Here is a 21,431-nt window from a genome sequence, read left to right on the forward strand (position 1 = left end):
CCCGAACCGCCTCCGGAAGTAGTGCAACCACCCTCTCGGCGGCCACTCCTTCGCTTCTTTCCCACAGATCGTCCACGCGTACGTCTCGATGGACTCTCTGTCAGCACTACATTCGACAAGCGATCCTCGGAACATGGTCCTGCAGTGAGTGAACATAAATCACAATTCGGACTTGGCATCCGTGATGGACCACCGAAACCACCATCGATACGAATTCAGCCGCCCCCTTTCGAAAATGAGAAGGGGGAGAAGGGGGAGTCAGCACCAAATATTGCACAGCGTATCGAAGAGCGGCTCTGGCGTTACAGCTCCTCGGGCAATGTGTTTGAGAGGTGGCTGCTCGAAATCGTCAGTTGGCTTATCAGCGCATTATGCATGGGGGCTATCATTGCCGCTCTAGCTGTCCTCCAAGATCAACCAGCATCCAGGTGGCCACTCAATAAAGCAGGCCTCACACTGAACGCCTTCGTCTCCATCCTTTCTCGCATTGCGGGTGCTGCACTTCTGCTTCCTGTTGCCGAAGCTCTGGGGCAGCTCAAGTGGATTTGGTTCATCAGAGGTGATTCTAAGAAGATGTGGGATTTTGAAATGTTCGACAACGCTTCTAGGGGACCTTGGGGTGCATTATTGTTGCTGATACACACGAAGGGCAAGACCATTGCCGCCCTTGGGGCTCTCGTCACAATCTTCGCTTTAGCACTCGACCCATTCTTTCAACAAGTCGTCAGCTTCCCTGAAGATTGGACGCTACAGGAAGCAAACAGTTCGATAGCTCGTGCTGTACGATACGAACCAGAGATTAGTATCGACTACGTCAACGGACTTGACATAATAAACCTGGATCAGCACATGACGGCTGTCACTGATCCCTTTTTCGTCGGTAACGGAACGCAGCCGATACCCTTTGGCAACGGCTCCCGTGTCGACTTTCCGCTCGCTTGTCCCAGTAGTAATTGCACTTGGCCGACATACGACACACTGGGGGTGTGTAGCAAGTGCGTAGAAGTGCCAAAGCTTCTCGAGTTCGCGTGTATCTACACGACTGTCGACTGGACCTCAACGTTGAATAGTACGGTTTCTTCTTATCCGAATACTACAGTGTGTGGCTATTTCCTGAACTCTACCAGCGTGGACCCTATACTTATGTCGGGGTACATGGTTGATAACAACGGAAAACCAAAAGGCGAGGCTCTATTGATGAGAACACTTCCTCTACTTTCTAATCCTCTTCGCGAACCTCTCTGGGGGGCTGGCACCATCAACTTTAAGGAAATACGCAACCCAATCGTGGACGTCCTGATATCTAGTAGCGCCGAAGCTTCCGATGTCTTCGCCAACAAACCACCAGTGTTGCAAGAGTGCGTTCTAGCATGGTGCGTCAAAACTGTAAAGTCCTCTTATTATGTCGGCACATACAAAGAAGACGTCACTTCTACCATGATAAATAACACTTCCGGTCCACAGCCCTGGTCAGCCACTAAACTCGAAGACGGCTCTACTTACACGGACTATCTGGAGAATGTCACGATCGCAGCACCGTCAACCGGGAAAAACTTCTCGCAATGGGGGTGGGGCGTCAACAACGACACAATGTTCCAAACAGTAGTGATCTTTGATCGCATGTTTCCGGCATTCACTACAGTCGGTAATGACTCGCAACGAGTACTTCGCTGGAAGACGGGCCACCCCACTGAGGTCAGGACAAAACGACCTGATTTCAACCCTTGGTTGCTTCCCAACAACATCACGCAACACATGGATAGATTGGTGGAAGCTATGACCAATGTCATCCGGTCATCGTCCAGCAGTGAGCTGATTACTGGTGACGCTTTCGACAATGAGGTGTACGTTCGTGTGCGTTGGGCGTGGCTATCGCTTCCACTTGGTTTGTTGCTCATCAGCTGTGTGTTCCTTCTCGCAACGGTCATCAAAAGCGGAATCGAGAAGGAGTCAGTGAGCATTAGGAAAAACTCGGCTATTGCCACCTTACTCTACGGGTTTCCCGAGCATTATCAGAAAAAACTTGCAAAATCCAACTCAAAAGGCACTCCACGAGCCAGGGCAAAGAACCTCAAGGTCCGACTGTCTGCGACAAGAGGATGGAGGGCATCTGGTCTAATTTTCTCGCCGTTGACACCGAAGCCATCTAAGAATTTGCCACCTCCAGGGTGGATTTAAGACTTAATTTACCTTACAGAGAGGAACCGCCCTTCGAACATATGGATACATACAGAAATTAATAAAGTCCCTTCCTTTCATCTTCTTTACCAGCAGCTATGGAGTGGCGTTCTCGTGCCTAGACGTTCATTTGCCGTCTCTACAATCCTCCGCCAGGCGTATTCCGCCCTCGTGCCTCGATGTCGACTTCCACGGATCGTTCCTTCAGGCCTCCACCTGGTGTATTACGCCCTCGGGCCTCGATATCAGCTTCTACTGACCGTTCCTTCAAGCCTCCACCTGGTGTGTTACGCCCTCGGGCCTCGATATCAGCTTCCACGGATCGTTCCTTCAGGCCTCCACCTGGTGTGTTACGTCCACGTGCCTCGATGTCGGCTCCCACGGATCGTTCCTTCAAGCCTCCACCTGGTGTGTTACGCCCTCGGGCCTCGATATCAGCTTCCACGGATCGTTCCTTCAGGCCTCCACCTGGTGTGTTACGTCCACGTGCCTCGATGTCGGCTCCCACGGATCGTTCCTTCAAGCCTCCACCTGGTGTGTTACGCCCTCGGGCCTCGATATCAGCTTCCACGGATCGTTCCTTCAGGCCTCCACCTGGTGTGTTACGTCCACGTGCCTCAATATCAGCTTCCACGGATCGTTCCTTTAGGCCTCCACCTGGTGTGTTACGTCCACGTGCCTCGATGTCGGCTCCCACAGATCGTTCCTTCAAGCCTCCACCTGGTGTGTTACGCCCTCGTGCCTCGATGTCTGTAAGAGAATTCGGAACTGCTTCAACAATGGACCTCTTGCCGAAGATCGTAGGAAAGAGGTTGGTAACGGAAAGCGTATTACGACGATTCAAAACAGGTACATTGCGGGCCTTGATCTGTTCCTACGTCAGACGATATAACGATGATGGGTCTCAACAGTATGTCACTTACTCCTTCCATGGGCACAGGGCTCGCGAAAATGGGAAGCACGCATGAAGCGACGAGGAATAGAGTACTTCCGCGCATGATTATTGTACGATGATGTACAAAGTCAAGTACGTGTTGGAAACGATAGATGTGCTGCCGAAGAGGTGGATGCTTGCACTGCCAAGTACCGTTCGATGTTCAAGAGATGATACAGTTGTGGATGATCAGCTGGATTCCAGCAAGAACGTGGGACATACCGATGAATTTATCCATGGATGCAGTGCTACGACGAGCAAATGCATTCAGGCATCGCAGGACAGCATCATCTCCACCACCCATCCACGGCGCTTCAAACCGCGATGACCCCAGGCCGAATGACCGCCTCCAAAGCTACCGATTGCGTCTAGATGACAAGCGACATGTGTGCGCATTCACTGCATCATGCGGATGTTGTGCGATCATTGGAAGGAGTGGACCAAACGCATGACGGCTGAGGAACAAATCCGGCAAGGTGAAACGTTTGAGTGGTCGCAAGTGGAACACAAGGCGTTCAGGGCGGGCCTCATGGAGGCCCGAAATCACATCGCAATGGATGGAAAATCAGCTGCCATGTTCATCACACAAACTATCACAATCGCAAGCGCTCTGGGGGCTTTCAACAAGGCATTTTCAAAACAGGCGATTTTGGTAAGTACGAACCTTTGCCTGTAATATGCGTTGTGCTTCACAGTTGCTAGAATGATTTCTGACCAATCGAACAGCTTTCGGGAGCAGAAGAAGGGCTTGGCGGTTCTGGCCCGTCCCCTGGAGCCGAAGCGATTGGTTCTACATGCAAGGCCTGACACGCCAATGAGCCGTTTCCGCGACCACTTTCGCTACTCCTTCTACACACGAATCACGTCGGCGTTACGCTTTCTTCATCTCCTAGACTTTAGTTAATGGTCAATAAACTTCAGTACGGAAACCCCAGAACTTTCTTGTGCCTGGCTGTCGCTACTGCAATTGAACCGTTTGTGTGACGAAATACACGAGCAAGTATGCAGCCACAAGCAACAAGGGTTCAGCCTCGTGGATCCCGACGTCGCGATGTCACGCAGCCTTTACACCGTAGTACGTCCGAACTTTGACAATGTTGGTGCTAGACTGTGCACCCTTCCTGTCAAGTGTTGTTCGGGTACACTACCACGTTCGTTCGTCTATCATGTCTCACCATTACCATAATGCTACATTTTGGCATGACCTCGCTGTCCTAGCAGGTTCCGTGCAGCCCCCGACTTACGCAATATGGTGTTCGGATGATCAGGTACATGTACAACACTGGCCAATAGGAAGGCCACTGTAAGCGCCCCAATGTGGCATTGATGTCAGCAAGCTGAGAAGACAATATGCATCTCCTGCATAGTAGCCTTATCAGAACGACCTTGTTCAGACAGGTAGCCTTGCGATGATGTGTCGCCGTATCTCAAGAATTGAGCCGTCCAATGGCGCTACACAGGACGGCCCCAGCGATGTACAGTATGTACATACGAGCGCGAGTTGTCACCATGTAAACAACGCAAGGATCATCTTGATCCCAACGGAAAACCAATCTCGAGTCAGTCTCCAGTCCTGCAAACCTTTAGGGGCATGCCAGCTATCATTGCACGCGAGCGCAATGTGTTTGTAACGCAACGGGTCGCTACCTTCTCTAGCACTGGTAGAGCCATGATTTCGGTCTACAACAAAATGTGCAACAGATTGGATAAAGATGTCCATCAACCATGGATCGCAAGCACGGTCACGTACTTCAGCCTCGATTTCCGTAGATAGTAGCACTGTACACGTTGGTAACCAACGCTTGCGATCAGTTGACAGGCAAATTTATCTTATACCATGATTATGGCCGACTAGATCTAGAAAGCCGTGGCTGCCAATAGACGTCGCAGGGTCAAAGGACAAAATATGACTTGGAACACCGAGCTGGATGATTTGTTGATGACTACACCTCAATCATGACGATGGTTTATTTCAAAACACCTGTCATCTTCTAATTTTGCCATCCACCAAGTTGATGGATTAAGGAGTTGGTTCCAACAGAAGAAATCATTCAATATACAGAGGCCCGATGGAAAAGCTTGTCAACAACCACACGATTGCATGAGCGCATTTTTTTCTAAGCGCGTACAAGTTTGATCTACGGTATGTCCAAATGACAATGTGTCGGGTTGGTGCGCCCACATCGGTACGCTCTGTAGCCGCCGAGGTCTTGTCCCAGCGCCTACGGCCTCCCACCACCATATGCCGAACTCATACATGGCGCGAAATGCCCGTCTACGAGAGGCTGAAGCACGGCCATGATAGACAAGACCTTGCACCCACACTTCTCAATACCTATTTGAGACGCTCTGTTAGCCTATCGTTGCCTTCTTTATGTATTGTTGTCTCGCCGGCGCGGCGGTGCCCATCGTCACATTTGAGCTATCCTAGCATGATCCCCAAAACACTCGTAATTTCCTTTGTCGCCAATCGTTTCTTGTGATCACACGCATGAATTTTATGACTACAGACAGTTGACATTCGTGCCCTTAGCACTAGGACAAAAGATTTCGGGGACTGACATGAGTCCTCATCGTCCGCCACGCTCCAGTACGAGTAGTACATCACCACCTACCGAAGATCGTGGTGGAACACCGCCTCCAACGTATAGGTCTTCTCTCCACACCAAGCCCTCGTTGGATATCATCCCACGCATCGAACGGAAGCTCGCGCAGTACAATGCGTCACAGAACCTCTACAAACGGTGGCTGTTTGAGATCCTAAGTGTAGCAACGAGTGCTGTCTGTATAGGTAAGGGCCAAACTCGCCTTTAATTACACGTCATAAGCATCAGGATCTAAGATCTTGCAGGAGCGATTGTCGCCATACTCGCTGTGTTGAAAGACCGTCCACTAGCGCGATGGCCCCTCGGACTGACCGTCATCACTATTCTCTCCAAAATCGCATCAGCAGCGCTCATTCTGCCGATTTCGGAAGCTATTGGGCAGCTGAAGTGGTATTGGTTCCATGGTAAACAGTCTAAAGATGCTTTCGACTTTGAGATATTCGACAAAGCATCTAGGGGTGCTTGGGGCTCTGTTCTACTCCTGTTCCGTACCAAAGGAAGGTCACTTGCCGCGCTTGGTGCTCTTTTGACTGTGCTATTGCTAGCAATTGATACATTCTTCCAGCAAGTTACCGAGTCCTAAGAGCGATGGACATTACGCGGCCATGGGCTCGTACCACGAGTAGTCTGGTACGAGCCCGATGTAATGTTTGCATACTCGAGTCTCACTAATGGCCAGGAAGCCTCGCCAAATCAGGACCTGAAATCGGCGCTCCTTCCATTCTTTTACGATCAAAATGGTACTCAATTCTCCACAAGCCGTGAAGGCAGTCAAGCGGGCTTCCCACTTTCATGTCCTACCAGTAAATGCGAGTGGCAACCTTATTCAACTCTGGGAACTTGTAGCGCATGCATGGACATTTCAAAAATGCTTATGTACGCGTGTCTTCCCATGAAGATGGACTGGATTCTCAATGCTACAGGACCTCAAACAGAGAGTACCTGGGAGACTGGTAAGTCAGTTGCTTGTTGCGATTCTTGTGTGCCCTAAACCTTCCGCAACTTAACGCCTGGACAATGTAGCTTACTCACTAATTATATACGTACATTTTTATGCAAGGTCACTAACGTTTACACGACAGGTACGGCCTGCGGTTACTTTCTGAATGCGACAAGCACCTCACCGGTTTTGATGTCTGGTTATAGAGTCAGTAATGACAGCGAGGATCCGGCATATGGGGAAGCTTTATTGATGCGTACTCTTCCGCTCGTCACAAATCCAAGTAGGCAACCACTATATGGCGGCTCCATCAACTTCAAAAGCCTCAATCACCCAATCTTAGACGCTCTTATCGTGAGCTCACAAGACGGTTCAGCGGAAAGCGTGTACCGAAAAGAAACACCCATTGCACATGAATGCGTACTTTCGTGGTGCATCAAAACGATTCGCTCATCCTATTCGTGGGGTGTTTATCACGAGGACGTGGAGGAAACGATCATCAATACCACCCGAACGCCATACCCGTGGACTTCCAAATATATTCCCCACCTCCGCACAACGGACACAGATTATCACGGAAACATCAGCATCTATAATTCGGACAAAAGCCAAGACAAACTTGAGTATGGCCTCTCAAATAGCACGGTCTTTTCCTTTGTGACCTTACTTGATGAGATATTTCCATCCTCAATCACCGTCGCGAACGAGACAGCAAATGCCCTTTTGAAGATAAGGACCAGTTTCAATGACAGAGTCATGTTTCGAGCAGTGCGATTCAGTCCATGGCTCGCTCCCAACAACGTCACGCACCACATGGAGAGGATGGCAACAGCCTTGACCAATGCTATGAGGTCCGATTCCAGCAGTAGAGAATTTATGGAGGGTGATGCTTCTGCTCTAGAGACCTTTGTGAAGGTCAACTGGGCCTGGCTTGCTTTTCCACTGGCCATGCTCGTTTTGTGTGTCGTGTTTCTGGTCGCCACGATGCTCAGAACTTCGCGCGGCGAAAATGGAGAATTAGGAATCTGGAAGACGTCCGCCATGCCGACATTGATGTACAGTCTACCGCGAGACATGCGTCACGACCTGACGAAGAATGCGACATGGCGGAGCGAGGAGAGCGGTGGAGCGAAGCGGGTGAGAATACGACTGCTGCCTGACCAAGGTTGGCGGGTTTCTGGGTATATGTGCACATCGCCGACGTCGGACAGAAGAAATCGTTCTCAAGCGCCGCCTGGCTGGGTATAGTAGACGCATATAGATATATTCCAAACAGTGTTGTAACACCGCTTGCGAGCTTTCAAGTTGCACGCGGACTTGCACGTGCATGCTGAGTCATTAACTTAGCGCCTGGCGTTTCCGTCTTCTCGAAATGATTGCACTACCGCACCGAACTATCGTCACATTGCTACCTCGGATAAATACCACACGTGTCATTACCTCTTTGCCATGGCTCTTATCGCACAACCCGATCCATGATGATCGTGACACGTTGCTGCGCCGCAGCGCTAGAATGCATGTAGGAGCCGAAGAGTAGACCTGCGAACCCAGAGCATTTAGCGCCGAGGTCTTTCGCGATGCACCTATCCTAGGCGTTTCTGCTCGTGTTCAGTCCAGTACCGGACATGCTGGCTTACAACACTGCTTATTTGTGTCAAGTTGTAGATGCTCAACGGCTTATAGATGTCTCCACAGCGCCAAATGCTTTGGCCGACCTTGAGACTACTCAAGGTCGTCGGCGAGACTGCTAAATGTCCTCAGTTCCTGTTCACCGTTTGTCGTCAGCTCCGCCCCAACAGCAATGGCCGCCCCTACATCCTCCTCCCCGTTTCCGCACCGGTCACAAATCGTTCGACGTTCAATCTACGGCGAAGAAGCACAAAAGCTCATTGGATATTGCACAACGGTTCGAGCGAAAGCTGGCTGAATATAACGCGTCGCAAAATATCCTCAAGAGGTGGTTGTTTGAGGTGCTTAGTTGGTGTATCAGTGCTGTCTGCATGGCAGCCATTGTTGGCATCTACTTCCACCTCAAGGACAAGCCAATAGGTGGGTATATGTCAGGATACCTTCTGACAATGGCCAACGTCTTTGGAAAGATCGCCTCTGCAGCCCTCATTGTACCGACCTCCGAAGCTCTTGGGCAACTGAAGTGGAAATGGTTTCACGAGTCGAACGCTATGTGGGACTTCGAGATCTTTGACAAGGCATCGAGGGGACCTTGGGGTGCGGTCATGCTACTTTTCAGGACCAGATGTCGATCTCTCGCTGCTTTAGGGGCTTTCTTGATAGTCCTATTGCTCGCTATTGATACTTTTTTCCAGCAGGTCGTGAGCTTGCCGACGCGGTGGACACTGGAAGGCACGGCCGGCACTCTTCCCTCAACAATTCAGTATGATCCTCATCTTCCCCTGTTGTATAGAGAAGGAGGTCAGATGAGTGTCAAAGACAAGGACATGTCTCTAATAATTGAGACCTTTTCTTACGAGAATGGAACCCAGCCTGTATCCTTTGGGAATGGCACTCGGCCTGAGATACCACTGGTATGTACAAGCCACTTCCTCGTATAAATTCACATGTTTGCGAATGCGTTTGAATCTACTTTGAACCTCATTGCATACATAATTCGCAACCGCTAAATCTTCAACTCATCTAGTCTTGTCCTACCAGTAACTGCACATGGCCAGTATACGACACACTCGGCGTGTGTAGCCAATGCGAAGATGTCTCGACCGAGCTCACATATGCATGCTTGAATACCACAGTTGACTGGACGATCGACCGCGAGGGAGGCTATCGCGTAGAACTTGGATACCCGAACGCCACCATGTGTGGCTACTTTCTTAATGCCACAAGTCAAGATCCAACGATGATGTCGGGTTACCTCGTCAATAGCAACGGGACGCTGGGTGAGACGCTACTCATGCGCACCCTACCACTTAGTACATTGTTCGATTACACGCCTCTGTACGGTAATGGATCGATCAAGTTCAAGCATTACAGAAACACAATTACTGATGTTCTTATTGTATCCGCTGCAAATGGATCTGCGGAGACAGTTCGACGAGGCATACGTCCTACAGCACACGAATGTGTTCTGAATTGGTGCGTCAAAACGATGCGGTCGTCTTATTATAGTGGTCGATACAGTGAAGAGGTACTCCACAACTTTCAGAACACTACCAAAGGTCTTCATCCATGGGTGACGATCCCATTCTGGACCGAGAATGACAATGGCACCGATCTTTTCTACGTGCAGAATATCAGCATCGATCCGGGGATGACGCCACAAGGACGCAATATCACGGGTTTCGGTGTATCAAATTTCAGTGCTAGCTCCATAATCACAGGCTTCTCAGACATATTTCCAGCTGTCTACACACTCACTGGCAACTCGGATCCTATTATGAGATACAAGTTTTGGAACACCGGCCCTGCATCGACTCGCGTACTAGAGTTCAATCCCTGGCTCGCCCCGAACAACGTCACAAGACACATGGAAAGGCTCGCCACAGCCATGACCAACGTCGTCCGGTCAAGCCGAAATAGGAACATGATAAGTGGAGATGCATTTACCAGAGAGACGTTCATTTCAATTAGCTGGGCATGGCTTTCATTCCCTTTCACATTGCTCATACTCGGTTTAGTGTTTCTAGTCGCTACAATGATGAAGACTTCGAACGACGGAGAGCTAGGGTCATGGAAGACGTCGGCCATGCCTGCTTTAATATACAGCCTGCCTCAGGATGTCCGGAGGGATTTGGCGTCAAGCACCGAAGAAAATACACCCAGGAAAAGCGCCAGAAAGGTCAGAATCAGATTGCATCCGGACCAAGGCTGGAGGGTGTCAGGACAGCGGTTTGGATCGCCCACATTACTGTCGAGAGATGAACACCACGCTACCTCTGTTTAAATGAATTCTGCCGTTTCTTCATCCTTCTGAACTTTCACACCTGATCGGTGTTTAAACAGGAATCTAAAATGTCGAGTCGTTGTTTGTGAATCTGGCTGTCAGCACCAAGGTAACGCTGCGATGCTTACCATAATGCGCAACGGTCACCCGGATGCGCCTTTGCCCGGAGCAGCGAAAGCCTTCCACTAACGTTCACCACCACAATTTTCTCAAGACCTAGCCAGACATCTTCAGGCGGCCCTGTTTCGGTATCTTAGGGAAGACTTTAGTCAAAGTTGTCGCAAGCCAGCCGTGTTCCTGGGGCCATTTTGCCGATTACTGTGCCGCAGCGCTTAGAATGGTGCGTCCATCATCAGCCCAGGCGGTCATACCACAACATACAGCCGGGCGCTAACAATATGTTCTTGAGAGGCTCTTTAAATTCGCCTGCATACGCAAGCGTTTAGATATCGGGCTGCATGAGTCGTAATGGTCTGCACGCATCGATCTTAACGCCATATGCAGTTGAAATCAAGGTGCAAGACCACAGCCTCAGCCTCAGCTGGTCAGGCTTTCTCCGGGTCGTATGTGATATGCGCATCTTACACGCATTTTCCGAGCACTTGATGTAATAATTTTGTTGTCTGTAAAGATGCACAGCGATCACCCGCCACCGTACGAATCTTGCCGCACAGGATCTCGACGAACGACACCGTTTGCCCGCGACCCGATTTCGAGAACATCGCCATCTGAGTCAGCCTTCAACTACGGGCACAATCAACCAACAACAGACTCATTTACCAACACCAAGTCATCGCTAGATATCACGCAGCGTATCGAGCGCAAGCTTGCTGAGTACAACGCATCGCAGAATGCGTTCAAACGATGGCTCTTCGAAATTCTCTGCTGGCTTGCGAGTGCGTTGGCTATGGGTGCGATAATTGGTATATATGCTTATCTCAACGGCAAATCGATGTCACAAGCTGGCAAACTCCTCACATACACCAACGCCCTGGGGAAAGTTGCTTCTGCGGCTCTGATAGTGCCTACGTCAGAAGCGCTAGGCCAGCTCAAGTGGAACTGGTTCAGCAAGTCTAGGACCATGTGGGACTTTGAGATCTTTGATAAGGCATCCAGGTGGGCGGTTCAAATCTCGGATGTTTTAAGACATATACTAATCAGAAGACTGCAGAGGTCCCTTGGGTGCATTAATGTTGCTATTCCGTACTAAGGGCAGATCACTGGCTGCACTCGGCGCTATTCTCATCGTGTTGTTGCTCGCCATTGATACGTTCTTTCAACAGGTAGTCGAGCTTCCGGATCAATGGACGCTGCAGTCAATTTCTGGGACGATCCCCCGGGTCATCGAATACCGCCCCGAATTTGAGCTATCTTACATGTTCGGCTATGAATCGACGTCGGAAGATCGGCATATTGCCCCTATGGCCCGTGACTTTTTCTACAGGAACGGATCACAGCCGGTCTCCTATGCGAATGGTACTCGGCCAGATATACCGCTCTCCTGCCCAACGAGTAACTGTACATGGCCGCTGTACGAGACGCTTGCGGTTTGTAGCAGCTGCTCAGATGTCTCGGATGTGCTCAACAGTACCTTTGCTTGCCTTAATACTACGATCGAATGGAGCGCAATCTGGGAAGGGCCGCTTGATGAAGTGCCATATCAAAATGGAACAGTCTGCGGTCACTTCATCAACGCCACCAGCATCAGACCGACCCTATTATCTGGTTATGTACTTCCAGCGAATGGCAATAGCTCAAGTGGCGAGGCCCTGGTTGTCCGGGCAATTCCGTTGACCGACTTCGACTCGAAAGCCCCATCCTACGGCACCGGTTCCATCAATTACAAAGGCATCCGCTACCCTATTCTTGATGCCTTGATATCTTCAGCAAGAAATGGGCGTGAAAGTGTCTATCGAAACGAGCCACCCATTGTCCACGAATGTATGTTGGCATGGTGTGTCCACACCATGAAATCCTCGTATGAGTGGGGAACGTACAACGAAGATACAGTATCCACTTACTTCGAGCCTGTTCGCGAATCGGATCCTTGGCCATGGCAGACTTGGGACACTCCACGTGGAACATGGTACTCGTATACGGAACACCTGTCTCTGACACCACAACGCAACCACTCCCAGGTCGCAGAGATGACAGTGATAAACGATACATACAGAATAAATAACTACACTCAAACGAACATCATGAACTATCACGACGACTTCTTCCCTTCGTTCTATACTTCAGCGAATATCGACACAAAGCCTGTCCTTCGATACCAGAACTATGCGATGGGTCCTAGCGTGTACAAGCTAAATTGGAACCCGTGGGAACATCCCAACAACATCACACATCACATGGAGAGGCTAGCTACAGCTATGACAAACAAAATAAGATCGACTGGCAGTACTACGATGCTCGAGGGCAAAGCGTACCAGATGGAGCCTTACATCTCTATCCAGTGGGGTTGGTTGGTATTTCCTCTAACGCTCCTGGTCCTTAGCCTAGTGTTCCTGGTATCTACCATTGTCAAAACATCCGGTGATAGTGCGATGGGGATTTGGAAGAACTCGGCGATGCCAACGCTCATCTACAGTTTACCCAAAGAGACACAGCCCCAGTTCGCATCATCCTCGGCATGGAGCAGTGATCGAGGGGCACCAAAGAAGACACGCATCAGGATGCTACCGAACATGGGTTGGCGAGTCTCGGGCCATAGCTATTCACCAAGACTACCTTCAGGCGAGCGAGTACCTCGCGGCTGGATATGAGCCAAGCACTGCACAAAACATCTAATTATAATACGACCTATTCTCAAACGCACTTCGCTCGACTTTCTTGACCGTTTTCACAGGCGTTTTGGCTATAGTTCTCCACGACAGTCATGTATAAGAGTTCTTCGCGAGAGTATACGCAGACCGAGCATACCATGATGCAAGATATTTGCTTATGGCTTCTCTAGTTCTCATCTTCTCAATTTCTCAATACTCGTGTCATCATCCCAATCTCGCAATCGTGTGTTTACACTATTCGTCATCCGAATTGCGATGCTATCGTTCTAAGCTATTGTGCGCGAAATCTCTAGCTGCTAATAGCATAAAGAACGATGTTGGAGCTTTTGAAGGGGAATCGGTGAAACTAGGAATATTTCTTGATCGGCGTGGTGAGGCTGGGTAGTAAATGGTGTGGGCTGGAAGAAGTGCTTGCGCGAGGAGGGCCGGAGCCGGAGCAGCGAGGCTGAGACATCGAAACGCCTGAAGGAAGGCTGAACGCGGGGTAAGGAGAGAGTGACCAGGCTGAGGCATGTATGACACGACATTTACCACACGGAGATATGCTCATCGTGGCTATCCTATGCAGTGCCCAGTCCCCACTCAGTATCGCAAATACTCGCTCATGGCCTCCTTACCTATGCCTCTTACCCATCTTATATCGTGACTTGGAACTATTTTGCTTCGTGGCTGGCATAATGGATAAATCTACATCCGAGCCAACTTGTACTGTCTGTCTTGATCTTACCGCGCATCCTCATCCACTCTACGGTGACGAAGACCCTCCGACGGTAGCAGCTCTCGAGGCTTCTTCAGAACAGGGATGCTGGGGATGTAAGGTCATGGTCGATTTATTTCACACTCAGGATCTCGGCCACGGAGTTCAGTACTCGATACAGTTGTTCAGTCCGGGTCATGGGTTTGATCACGATATACGCGTGGCCATCTGGAATAGCGAAACAAACCCAAAAATACTATCGATGGCAACTCGGTGGTTCGACATCCTTAGTTTTCCAGGTACATGCCTCTGTTAAGCATATTGACTACACCCTGCTGACCACTTGCATTCTAGACAACCCATGTCCATTCCCAGATATCAGAGCTAGCTATCCAATCTCCGGTGACACAGGATCCGACGAAGCTCTTGCACATGTGTGTGGCTGGCTTGAAAATTGTGCAAAGGAGCACCGTAATTGTCCTGGCGTAGACCACAATACACAACTGCCAACAAGAGTGCTCAGAATTGCTGGACCTAAGCATGTCAGGCTTCATGTATCAGTACCGGGAGAATTCGAGCCCTACGTACGTCTTAGCCACTGTTGGGGTAAGAGCCCTATGATAAGGACTACTTTGTCGAACATGAAAAAGCACCAAGCTGGTATAGTGTGGGAAGATCTTCCGAAAACTTTCCAACACGCCATCGACTTCACACATCGCTTAGGCTTCGAGTACCTGTGGATCGACAGTCTTTGCATCATACAAGATTCTGTGAGCGACTGGCGTCACGAGGCGGGCAGCATGGCCGGAGTCTATGAGGGTTCAAGCTTAACGCTATGCGCCAGTCTATCTGCGGATTCTCGTGGAGGCTGCTATGCGATTGCTGAGCCTGAGCATCTATCTCGAGGCTTGCTCCTGACAGACTCCGACTCGCAATCCTTCAGAATACACACTCGTCAGAGATTGGAGCACATAGATCTCAACCTCCAAGATGGGAAAACCGGGCTTCCGTTATTAAGCAGGGGCTGGGCTTTGCAAGAACGGTTACTGTCGCCACGAACTGTACATTTCACCCCGAATGAATTAGTTTGGAAATGTTTACAGAACGCGGTTTGCTAATGTTCCCCACCCACCAAACTCAACTGGCTCAATATTCAGGTTGAGCCCCATGATTGGATGAAAACATCCATTGGACAAGTCTCTCTGTCGTGGAACTACGTTGTACAAACTTATTCGCGAACAAGCTTGAGTCTTTCAAAGGATATCTTCCCAGCCCTGCAAGGACTTGCCAAAAAGGCACCACCTACGATGGGACAATACCTAGCCGGTCTCTGGTGCGAAACTTTGGTCGTTGGCTTGAACTGGTCTGCGGTAGACCCGGAAAATCACCTAAGACCCAAGGAATGGCGCGCTCCCACTTGGTCGTGGGCATCAGTCATGGGACCTTTGTACACAGATTCGCTTGACAGGGAAAAATCCAGCAGAATGCCATCAATAAAGGTGATTGACGCGAAGACAACCTCCAAGGGAACTGATCCTACAGGTGAGCTATCATCAGGCGAGCTACTTATTAGGGGACGTGGTGTGAAGATGCAGGTCGTTCATGGTAGCGGGTCTGATAGAACTGGATCGTTCTATGGTTCATACAGAGGACCTTCACTCTCCCTGCTACATGGAAACGAGGCACTGGAACGTTCAAACGAGGTTTTCAGGACGAGTTGGGACTATGCAATCGCTGCGCCAGGTCCAGATCATGTTCCCGATGGCTCAGAAGTGATCATGGTAAAGATTTTGGAAGAGGTCCACAACTTGGGTACATTGTTGCGGGAGAGTTTGATTGGATCACGATTTCCAGTCGAATCATCCTGGCTTATCCTCCAAAGCAACAAACACGAACCAGAAGCTTTTGAACGCCTTGGTATTGTGCTTGGTATTACGTTTGCAAATGCGAGCGAATTTTTTTTTATCTACATGTAGAGAAAGCATATGGGGATAGTCCTGAGGTAGAGATGAGAATAATCTGAGTATGCATGTGGTTTGAGGACAACTGAAGCATGGTCTAAATAGCTGATCTCAAGGTGACGGAAATGAAGTGACCCCAACGTAGTTAGCATAGGCAGATTGATGCTGCAACAAGCCGAGAGAAAACAAGAAAAGGCAGTGTGTTGTGGATTATGTTGTTCGCTGCATGATCCCATGTCTTCCCAAGCAGCCCGCCCAGCAACGCGCTAACCGCATCAGTAGAATGCCTCGGCCCAAACCCAAACCTCAGCGGCAACGCCGACCGACTCGCGCGCGTATGTCATCCGAGCCGAAGACACCAAAGTTCCCTCATACATACCAGCTAGACCTTTCAATTTACACTAGAACCATAGTTCGCTGATCATCGTTGGACCTCATACAAAAAAGAGCTAGATAGAGGAAGTAAGAGCCAGGATACGACGACCATGGCGAACGCAGCAGACTACAAGCATGAGTTCTTCAACGTCTCGTTCCCGGCAGAATATGTTGCGCATGTCGAGATCAATAGACCGGAGAAGATGAACGCGTTCAAGGAGATGTAAGTGATCTTTGTTTATTTGTGGGCTGTCGTTTTGGGTTCGTGGTGGTGTCACATGCGCGGAAGAAGAGCTGGAGCACATACACACGCGCCATGTCTCTCGGAACTCAGATGTATGCGAAGAAGAAATGAGAAGAATTCCCATATGCCAAGAGCCAAAAAGCGTTGTAGTCAATTGTTTCCATCGTCTTCTTCACCACGAAGCACAACACCATGTGCCTCCATACCAATACTAACCCCCCTCCAGCATGTGGCTCAACCTGTCCGCCATCTTCAAAAAGCTCTCGCACGACCCCAATGTCCGCGCCGTAATCCTCACCGGCGCTGGCGACCGCGCCTTCACCGCCGGCCTCGACGTCCAAGCCGCATCCCAAGGCCAACTCTCCTCCAACTCCGGCCCCAGCGACTCCGCGCGCAAAGCCAACGGCCTGCGCCGGCACATCTTCGAGTTCCAAGAGTGCATAACCGCGATAGAAAAGTGCGAGAAGCCCGTGATCGTCGTGCTGCACGGCATCTCATACGGTCTGGCGCTGGACATGTGTCTGGCATGTGACATTCGCTTTTCAACCAACACGACTGCGTTCTCGGTCAAGGAGGTGGATATTGGTATTGCGGCGGATATTGGCACACTGAGCAGGCTGCCGCATTCTGTGGGCAATCATTCGTGGGTCAAGGAGATTGCGCTGTCGGCGAGGGTGTTTGGGTCCGACGAGGCGCTGCAGCATGGGCTGGTGAGTCGCGTGTACAAGGATAAGAAGGAGGCCGTGGATGAGGCGCTCAAATTGGGAGAGTTGATTGCGAGCAAGAGTCCCGTGGCGGTGCTGGGGACGAAGGAGATTATCAACTACTCGCGGGATCGGACGATTGCTGACGGGCTGAATTATACGGCGATATGGAATGCGGCCATGTTGCAGACGCAGGACATGAAGGATGCGATGCTGAGCGGGATACAGAAGACGACTCCCAAGTTTAGCAAGTTGTAGACATCACAAAATACTGCATGTTTGACTTGAAGAAATGGACTTGATATTTTCATTGACTCGGAGCGCCTGGATGCTAATACCGGAAGAGATTTGACCATGCCCAAGACCCATCCCGCGTTGAGCGTCACTCATATATCCCATGGCAATGCTACAGGAGATGTGGAATCATGGAATCATTCATTTTCCCATTTGCGCCTCTCGTCGACCCTACCAGCTTTAACAATACATTCGCTTATGCCCTTGACATGACGCCCCAGCAGCGGATGCGGTTGTCAGTGTAACCAGCGAACAGAGTCTGGCCGTCGGCGGACCAGGCCAGGGAGACACACTCGGGCTCCCGGCTCTTCTTGCCAACCTCCATGTACTCGGGCTTCAGCTCATCAACCTTGCTCTTCTTCTCGAGGTCGAAGATGATGATGCTGGAGGCGGTGGCGGCGCACAGCCAGTAGCGGTTGGGCGAGAAGACAAGGGCGTGGATCTCGTCACCAGCCTGGAGGGAGTAGAGGTGCTTGGACTCGTTCAAGTCCCCAGAGCATGGTGGTTCCGTCCCTTACCTCCGGAGGCGCACAGGGAGCCATCGGGGGAGATGGTGACGGTGTTGATGTAGCCGGTGTGGCCGATGTGGTCGGTCTGGATGCGGCAGGAAGCGAGTTCCCAAACCTTGACGGTGTTAGCTGACGATCTTAAAAGATTATGTCTAACAAATTGTGTGTGGACGCGTAATATCAGTAGTATGGTGTTGTTGTCTCATAGCCGAAGCTCTGAAGTAGCAAATACATAAGGAAATCCAGATCATCATAAAAAAGGGCGGAAAGTTGAGGAGTGTGATTCTACGCACCTTGACGAGCTTGTCCCAACCAGCGGAAACGATGACGGGGTTCTGGGGGTTGGGCGAGAAGCGCACGCACGAGACCCACTCGGTGTGGCCCTTGTCGGTGATGGTGTACTTGCAGTCACCAAGGGTGTTCCAGAGCTTGATGGTGCGGTCGCGCGATCCGGAGACGATCTGGCGGTTATCGGCAGAGAAGGAGACGGACAGGACGTCGTTGGTGTGGCCGACAAAGCGGCGGGTGGTCACACCAGTGGACAGCTCCCAGAGGCGGAGGGTCTTGTCCCACGATGAGGAGAGCGCGTAGGCACCGTCAGAGGAGATGACCTGTTCAGCAATTGTCAGCTCAGCGCCTCGTGCTTCCTAGCCAGCCAATTGCGTGCTGCTCTTGCTGCTGCTGCCGGTTCTACGTACGCAGTCGGAGACAATGTGGGAGTGGCCGTGGAGGCTCCTCTTGGGGTAGCCGTACGAGGTCTCGTCGCGGGTCAAGTTCCAGATGATCAGGGTCTTGTCGCGCGAACCCGAGAGAAGCATGTTGGGGCTGGTCGCATGTCAGTCTCGCGCATTGAAAAGCTGTAGATAGATGTGGTGGATGCGCACTTCTCAAGGGAGGTAGCGAGGGAAGTAACCCAGCCAGAGTGGCCCTCGAGGGTGCCACGGAGAACCAACTGCTCGGCCATGTTTGCGGTATGTGGCTTTTGCTGTTTTGACGTTGACGTGAGGTCTGGCAGAAGTTCAACAGAGTCGTCGTTGATTTTCGAATACCACCTGGTGTTCGAAATTCGCTTAGTGTTAGTGCCTTCCGTGCGCACACTAGCGTAGCTTCCGCCCCGCCAGAGCTGGCGAACGAGGGACGACCTGAACATTGACATACGCAGACTTACTTTCGACAAGAAATGAACAGGCTCGTGCTGGTGCCCCTGAAGTGAAGCGATTCTGCATATAGTTTTGGGCTATTCGATCTAATCTTTCGATGAACAGTATAGACTCGTCATAGAATCGAGGCTACCACCAGACGTCGGCAAATGTCCTGCCCGCCGTCTCCTAACGAGATGAGGTGAAGAGATAGCCTGTATATATTCAAAGATTTCCGATAGAATAGAGTAGATCATCTAGAGGTTACGTATACCCCCAGGCTCACTTAGGCTTTTACTAAGTAGACCTCGTGTGTTAAGGTGAGATCCATTGGACCTAGAAGTGTGGATGTTAACCTTTCAACCACATTAGCAACTATCCAAACATCTTCGGTGCAAGCTGACACTCATCCGGTCAGTTGATCCATCATTCAACATTCAAAGACTTGGAATCATGCCATCACGAGACTTGGCGATTACCTGAAGCCATCTAGCTTACTAAACTCCGTCCACCGTCGTCTTAACTCCGAAAACGCAGAAGCATAGATACAAGTCATATCTATATCTTGCTGCTCATTCCTGATCAATACTTCAAGAGACAACCTCCCTCATCTAAACTCCATCCCCTACTCATCCACCCACGCGAAATGTCCACCAAAATCCTCCTCCTCAGCGCCGGCGAACTAGGCACCGCCCTCCTGCCCCATCTCTCCCTCCCCCACACCCACCTCACCCTGGGTACCCGCTCGCCCCAAAACTACACCCACCTCCCCGTCTCCACCATCGCTCTTGACCTAACCTCCCCCTCCCACACCCTCGCCCAAACCTTCTCAACCTTCGACATCCTCATCAGCGCCACGGGCTTCGCCTCCTCCCCCTCCGCCCTCTCAAAACTCACGCACGAAGTTCTCGAAGCCGGCAGACTCAGAAAAGCTCGGGGCCAGGGCAAGATTTGGTTTTTCCCCTGGCAGTGGGGTGTGGATTACGACGTCACGCTGGACGCCGGGGGGTTGATGCCGTTGTTTGGTGCGCAGAAGCGTGTGAGGGATGTCCTGCGTGCTGAGGCGAGAGAGGCGGGTGTGCGGTGGACGGTTGTGAGCACGGGGATATTTATGAGCTTTTTGTTTGAAGAGTTCTGGGGGATTGTTGATAGGGGAAGAGGGAGTGGGAGGGTTGGAGTGAGGGCGTTGAGGGATTGGGGACATAGGGTTACGGTGACAGATGTAAGTGATATTGGGCGCGTGGTGGGCAGGATTGTAGCCGGCAATGTGGAGGCGGAGGATAGGGTGTTGTATGTGGCGGGTGAGACGGTGTCGTATGGGGAGTTGGCGGAGACTGTGGCGCGGGTGAGTGGGAGGGAAGTTGAAAGGGAGGTATGGAGTTTGGAGTATCTGGAAGAAGAGGTGAAGAAGGATCCCGAAGATGGTATCAAGAAGTATCGATTGGTGTTTGCAAAAGATGGGGTGTGGTGGGATAAAAATGGGACGGTTAATGCGGCGTTGGGGATGGAGATGATGGGAGTCGAGGAGTATGCGAAGAAGTTGTTCGAGGGTACTGGTGATTGTTGAAGGATGTATTACACTCTAACTCTTGGGTATTTTTGACACTCTTGAGACGCATCTGGGCATGTCTACTCGCACCGTAAGTCTGTATCCGGCGCAATGTTCAGTTCAACATACACATGGACCGCACAATCGCGCCTACAACGCCTCTCCCTTGATCCTCTTGACTCCGATAGCATTCGCGCCCGTCGCCGCGCCATTCCACTCTCCGTCACCACCACCCCTCATGAACGGCCTGGGTATATCTCCGCCATCATCTCTCTTCCTCTTCGAGTCCGTGTTCGCAGTCACTCTCGCGATGAATTCATCAAAGCCACTCATCATTCCTCCCATGTGCGCATCAGGACGGTCCTAGCGTCCAGGCGGTCCGGGAGGGTAGCGGGGAGGTGGTCCACCGGGCGGCATTCCCATTCCTCCAGGAGGAGGGAACGGTAAACCGCCGGGTGGTGAGCCAGCACCACCTGGCGGAGGGAAGGGGAATGGAGGCATGCCCATTGGGGGGCCTCCCGGCATGTGCGGTGGTGGGAAGGGTGGCATGTTCGGCGGCATACCGCCTGGGCCCGGGGGCATGTTTGGAGGTGGGAAGG

General features: G+C 51.0%; 11 protein-coding genes across 11 annotated transcripts; 9 read left to right on the forward strand and 2 right to left on the reverse strand.

The window, feature by feature from the left end:
- Window positions 1-375: 375 nt before the first annotated feature.
- SNOG_06475 (hypothetical protein) lies at window positions 376-2,150 on the forward strand (the record flags this gene model as incomplete). The annotated part of the gene is made up of 3 exons (XM_001796793.1): window positions 376-1,069; window positions 1,100-1,953; window positions 2,061-2,150. 3 exons carry the CDS (start codon window positions 376-378, stop codon window positions 2,148-2,150), a joined length of 1,638 nt encoding a protein of 545 aa, XP_001796845.1.
- On the reverse strand, window positions 2,149-3,356 carry SNOG_06476 (hypothetical protein). Its single transcript, XM_001796794.1, has 2 exons — window positions 3,102-3,356; window positions 2,149-3,046 (listed from the first exon to the last, which is right to left on the reverse strand). The coding sequence occupies exons 1-2, from the start codon at window positions 3,174-3,176 to the stop codon at window positions 2,318-2,320; spliced, it is 804 nt and encodes a 267-aa protein (XP_001796846.1). The 5' UTR covers window positions 3,177-3,356; the 3' UTR covers window positions 2,149-2,317.
- Window positions 3,357-3,518: 162 nt separating this feature from the next.
- SNOG_06477 (hypothetical protein) lies at window positions 3,519-3,919 on the forward strand (the record flags this gene model as incomplete). Its single annotated transcript, XM_001796795.1, has 2 exons — window positions 3,519-3,764; window positions 3,839-3,919. The coding sequence occupies 2 exons, from the start codon at window positions 3,519-3,521 to the stop codon at window positions 3,917-3,919; spliced, it is 327 nt and encodes a 108-aa protein (XP_001796847.1).
- Window positions 3,920-5,674: 1,755 nt separating this feature from the next.
- Window positions 5,675-6,301, forward strand: SNOG_06478 (hypothetical protein; the record flags this gene model as incomplete). Its single annotated transcript, XM_001796796.1, has 2 exons — window positions 5,675-5,903; window positions 5,964-6,301. The coding sequence occupies 2 exons, from the start codon at window positions 5,675-5,677 to the stop codon at window positions 6,299-6,301; spliced, it is 567 nt and encodes a 188-aa protein (XP_001796848.1).
- Window positions 6,302-6,586: 285 nt separating this feature from the next.
- Window positions 6,587-7,906, forward strand: SNOG_06479 (hypothetical protein; the record flags this gene model as incomplete). Its single annotated transcript, XM_001796797.1, has 2 exons — window positions 6,587-6,671; window positions 6,801-7,906. The coding sequence occupies 2 exons, from the start codon at window positions 6,587-6,589 to the stop codon at window positions 7,904-7,906; spliced, it is 1,191 nt and encodes a 396-aa protein (XP_001796849.1).
- A 752-nt stretch (window positions 7,907-8,658) lies between these two features.
- Window positions 8,659-8,935, forward strand: SNOG_06480 (hypothetical protein; the record flags this gene model as incomplete). The annotated part of the gene is made up of 2 exons (XM_001796798.1): window positions 8,659-8,884; window positions 8,907-8,935. 2 exons carry the CDS (start codon window positions 8,659-8,661, stop codon window positions 8,933-8,935), a joined length of 255 nt encoding a protein of 84 aa, XP_001796850.1.
- A 2,267-nt stretch (window positions 8,936-11,202) lies between these two features.
- Window positions 11,203-13,339, forward strand: SNOG_06481 (hypothetical protein; the record flags this gene model as incomplete). Its single annotated transcript, XM_001796799.1, has 3 exons — window positions 11,203-11,687; window positions 11,788-12,512; window positions 12,582-13,339. The coding sequence occupies 3 exons, from the start codon at window positions 11,203-11,205 to the stop codon at window positions 13,337-13,339; spliced, it is 1,968 nt and encodes a 655-aa protein (XP_001796851.1).
- A 698-nt stretch (window positions 13,340-14,037) lies between these two features.
- Window positions 14,038-16,033, forward strand: SNOG_06482 (hypothetical protein; the record flags this gene model as incomplete). The annotated part of the gene is made up of 4 exons (XM_001796800.1): window positions 14,038-14,356; window positions 14,469-14,641; window positions 14,708-15,118; window positions 15,215-16,033. The coding sequence occupies 4 exons, from the start codon at window positions 14,038-14,040 to the stop codon at window positions 16,031-16,033; spliced, it is 1,722 nt and encodes a 573-aa protein (XP_001796852.1).
- Window positions 16,034-16,390: 357 nt separating this feature from the next.
- On the forward strand, window positions 16,391-17,655 carry SNOG_06483 (hypothetical protein). Its single transcript, XM_001796801.1, has 2 exons — window positions 16,391-16,616; window positions 16,864-17,655. The coding sequence occupies exons 1-2, from the start codon at window positions 16,504-16,506 to the stop codon at window positions 17,597-17,599; spliced, it is 849 nt and encodes a 282-aa protein (XP_001796853.1). The 5' UTR covers window positions 16,391-16,503; the 3' UTR covers window positions 17,600-17,655.
- Window positions 17,636-19,147, reverse strand: SNOG_06484 (hypothetical protein). Its single transcript, XM_001796802.1, has 4 exons — window positions 19,029-19,147; window positions 18,843-18,969; window positions 18,438-18,755; window positions 17,636-18,259 (listed from the first exon to the last, which is right to left on the reverse strand). The coding sequence occupies exons 1-4, from the start codon at window positions 19,106-19,108 to the stop codon at window positions 18,119-18,121; spliced, it is 666 nt and encodes a 221-aa protein (XP_001796854.1). The 5' UTR covers window positions 19,109-19,147; the 3' UTR covers window positions 17,636-18,118.
- Window positions 19,148-19,929: 782 nt separating this feature from the next.
- On the forward strand, window positions 19,930-20,850 carry SNOG_06485 (hypothetical protein; the record flags this gene model as incomplete). Its single annotated transcript, XM_001796803.1, has 1 exon — window positions 19,930-20,850. The coding sequence occupies one exon, from the start codon at window positions 19,930-19,932 to the stop codon at window positions 20,848-20,850; it is 921 nt and encodes a 306-aa protein (XP_001796855.1).
- Between the last annotated feature and the right edge of the window lie 581 nt (window positions 20,851-21,431).

The sequence above is a fragment of the Parastagonospora nodorum genome (genome assembly GCF_000146915.1).
Source record: "Parastagonospora nodorum SN15 chromosome Unknown scaffold_9, whole genome shotgun sequence".
NCBI lineage: Eukaryota > Fungi > Ascomycota > Dothideomycetes > Pleosporales > Phaeosphaeriaceae > Parastagonospora > Parastagonospora nodorum.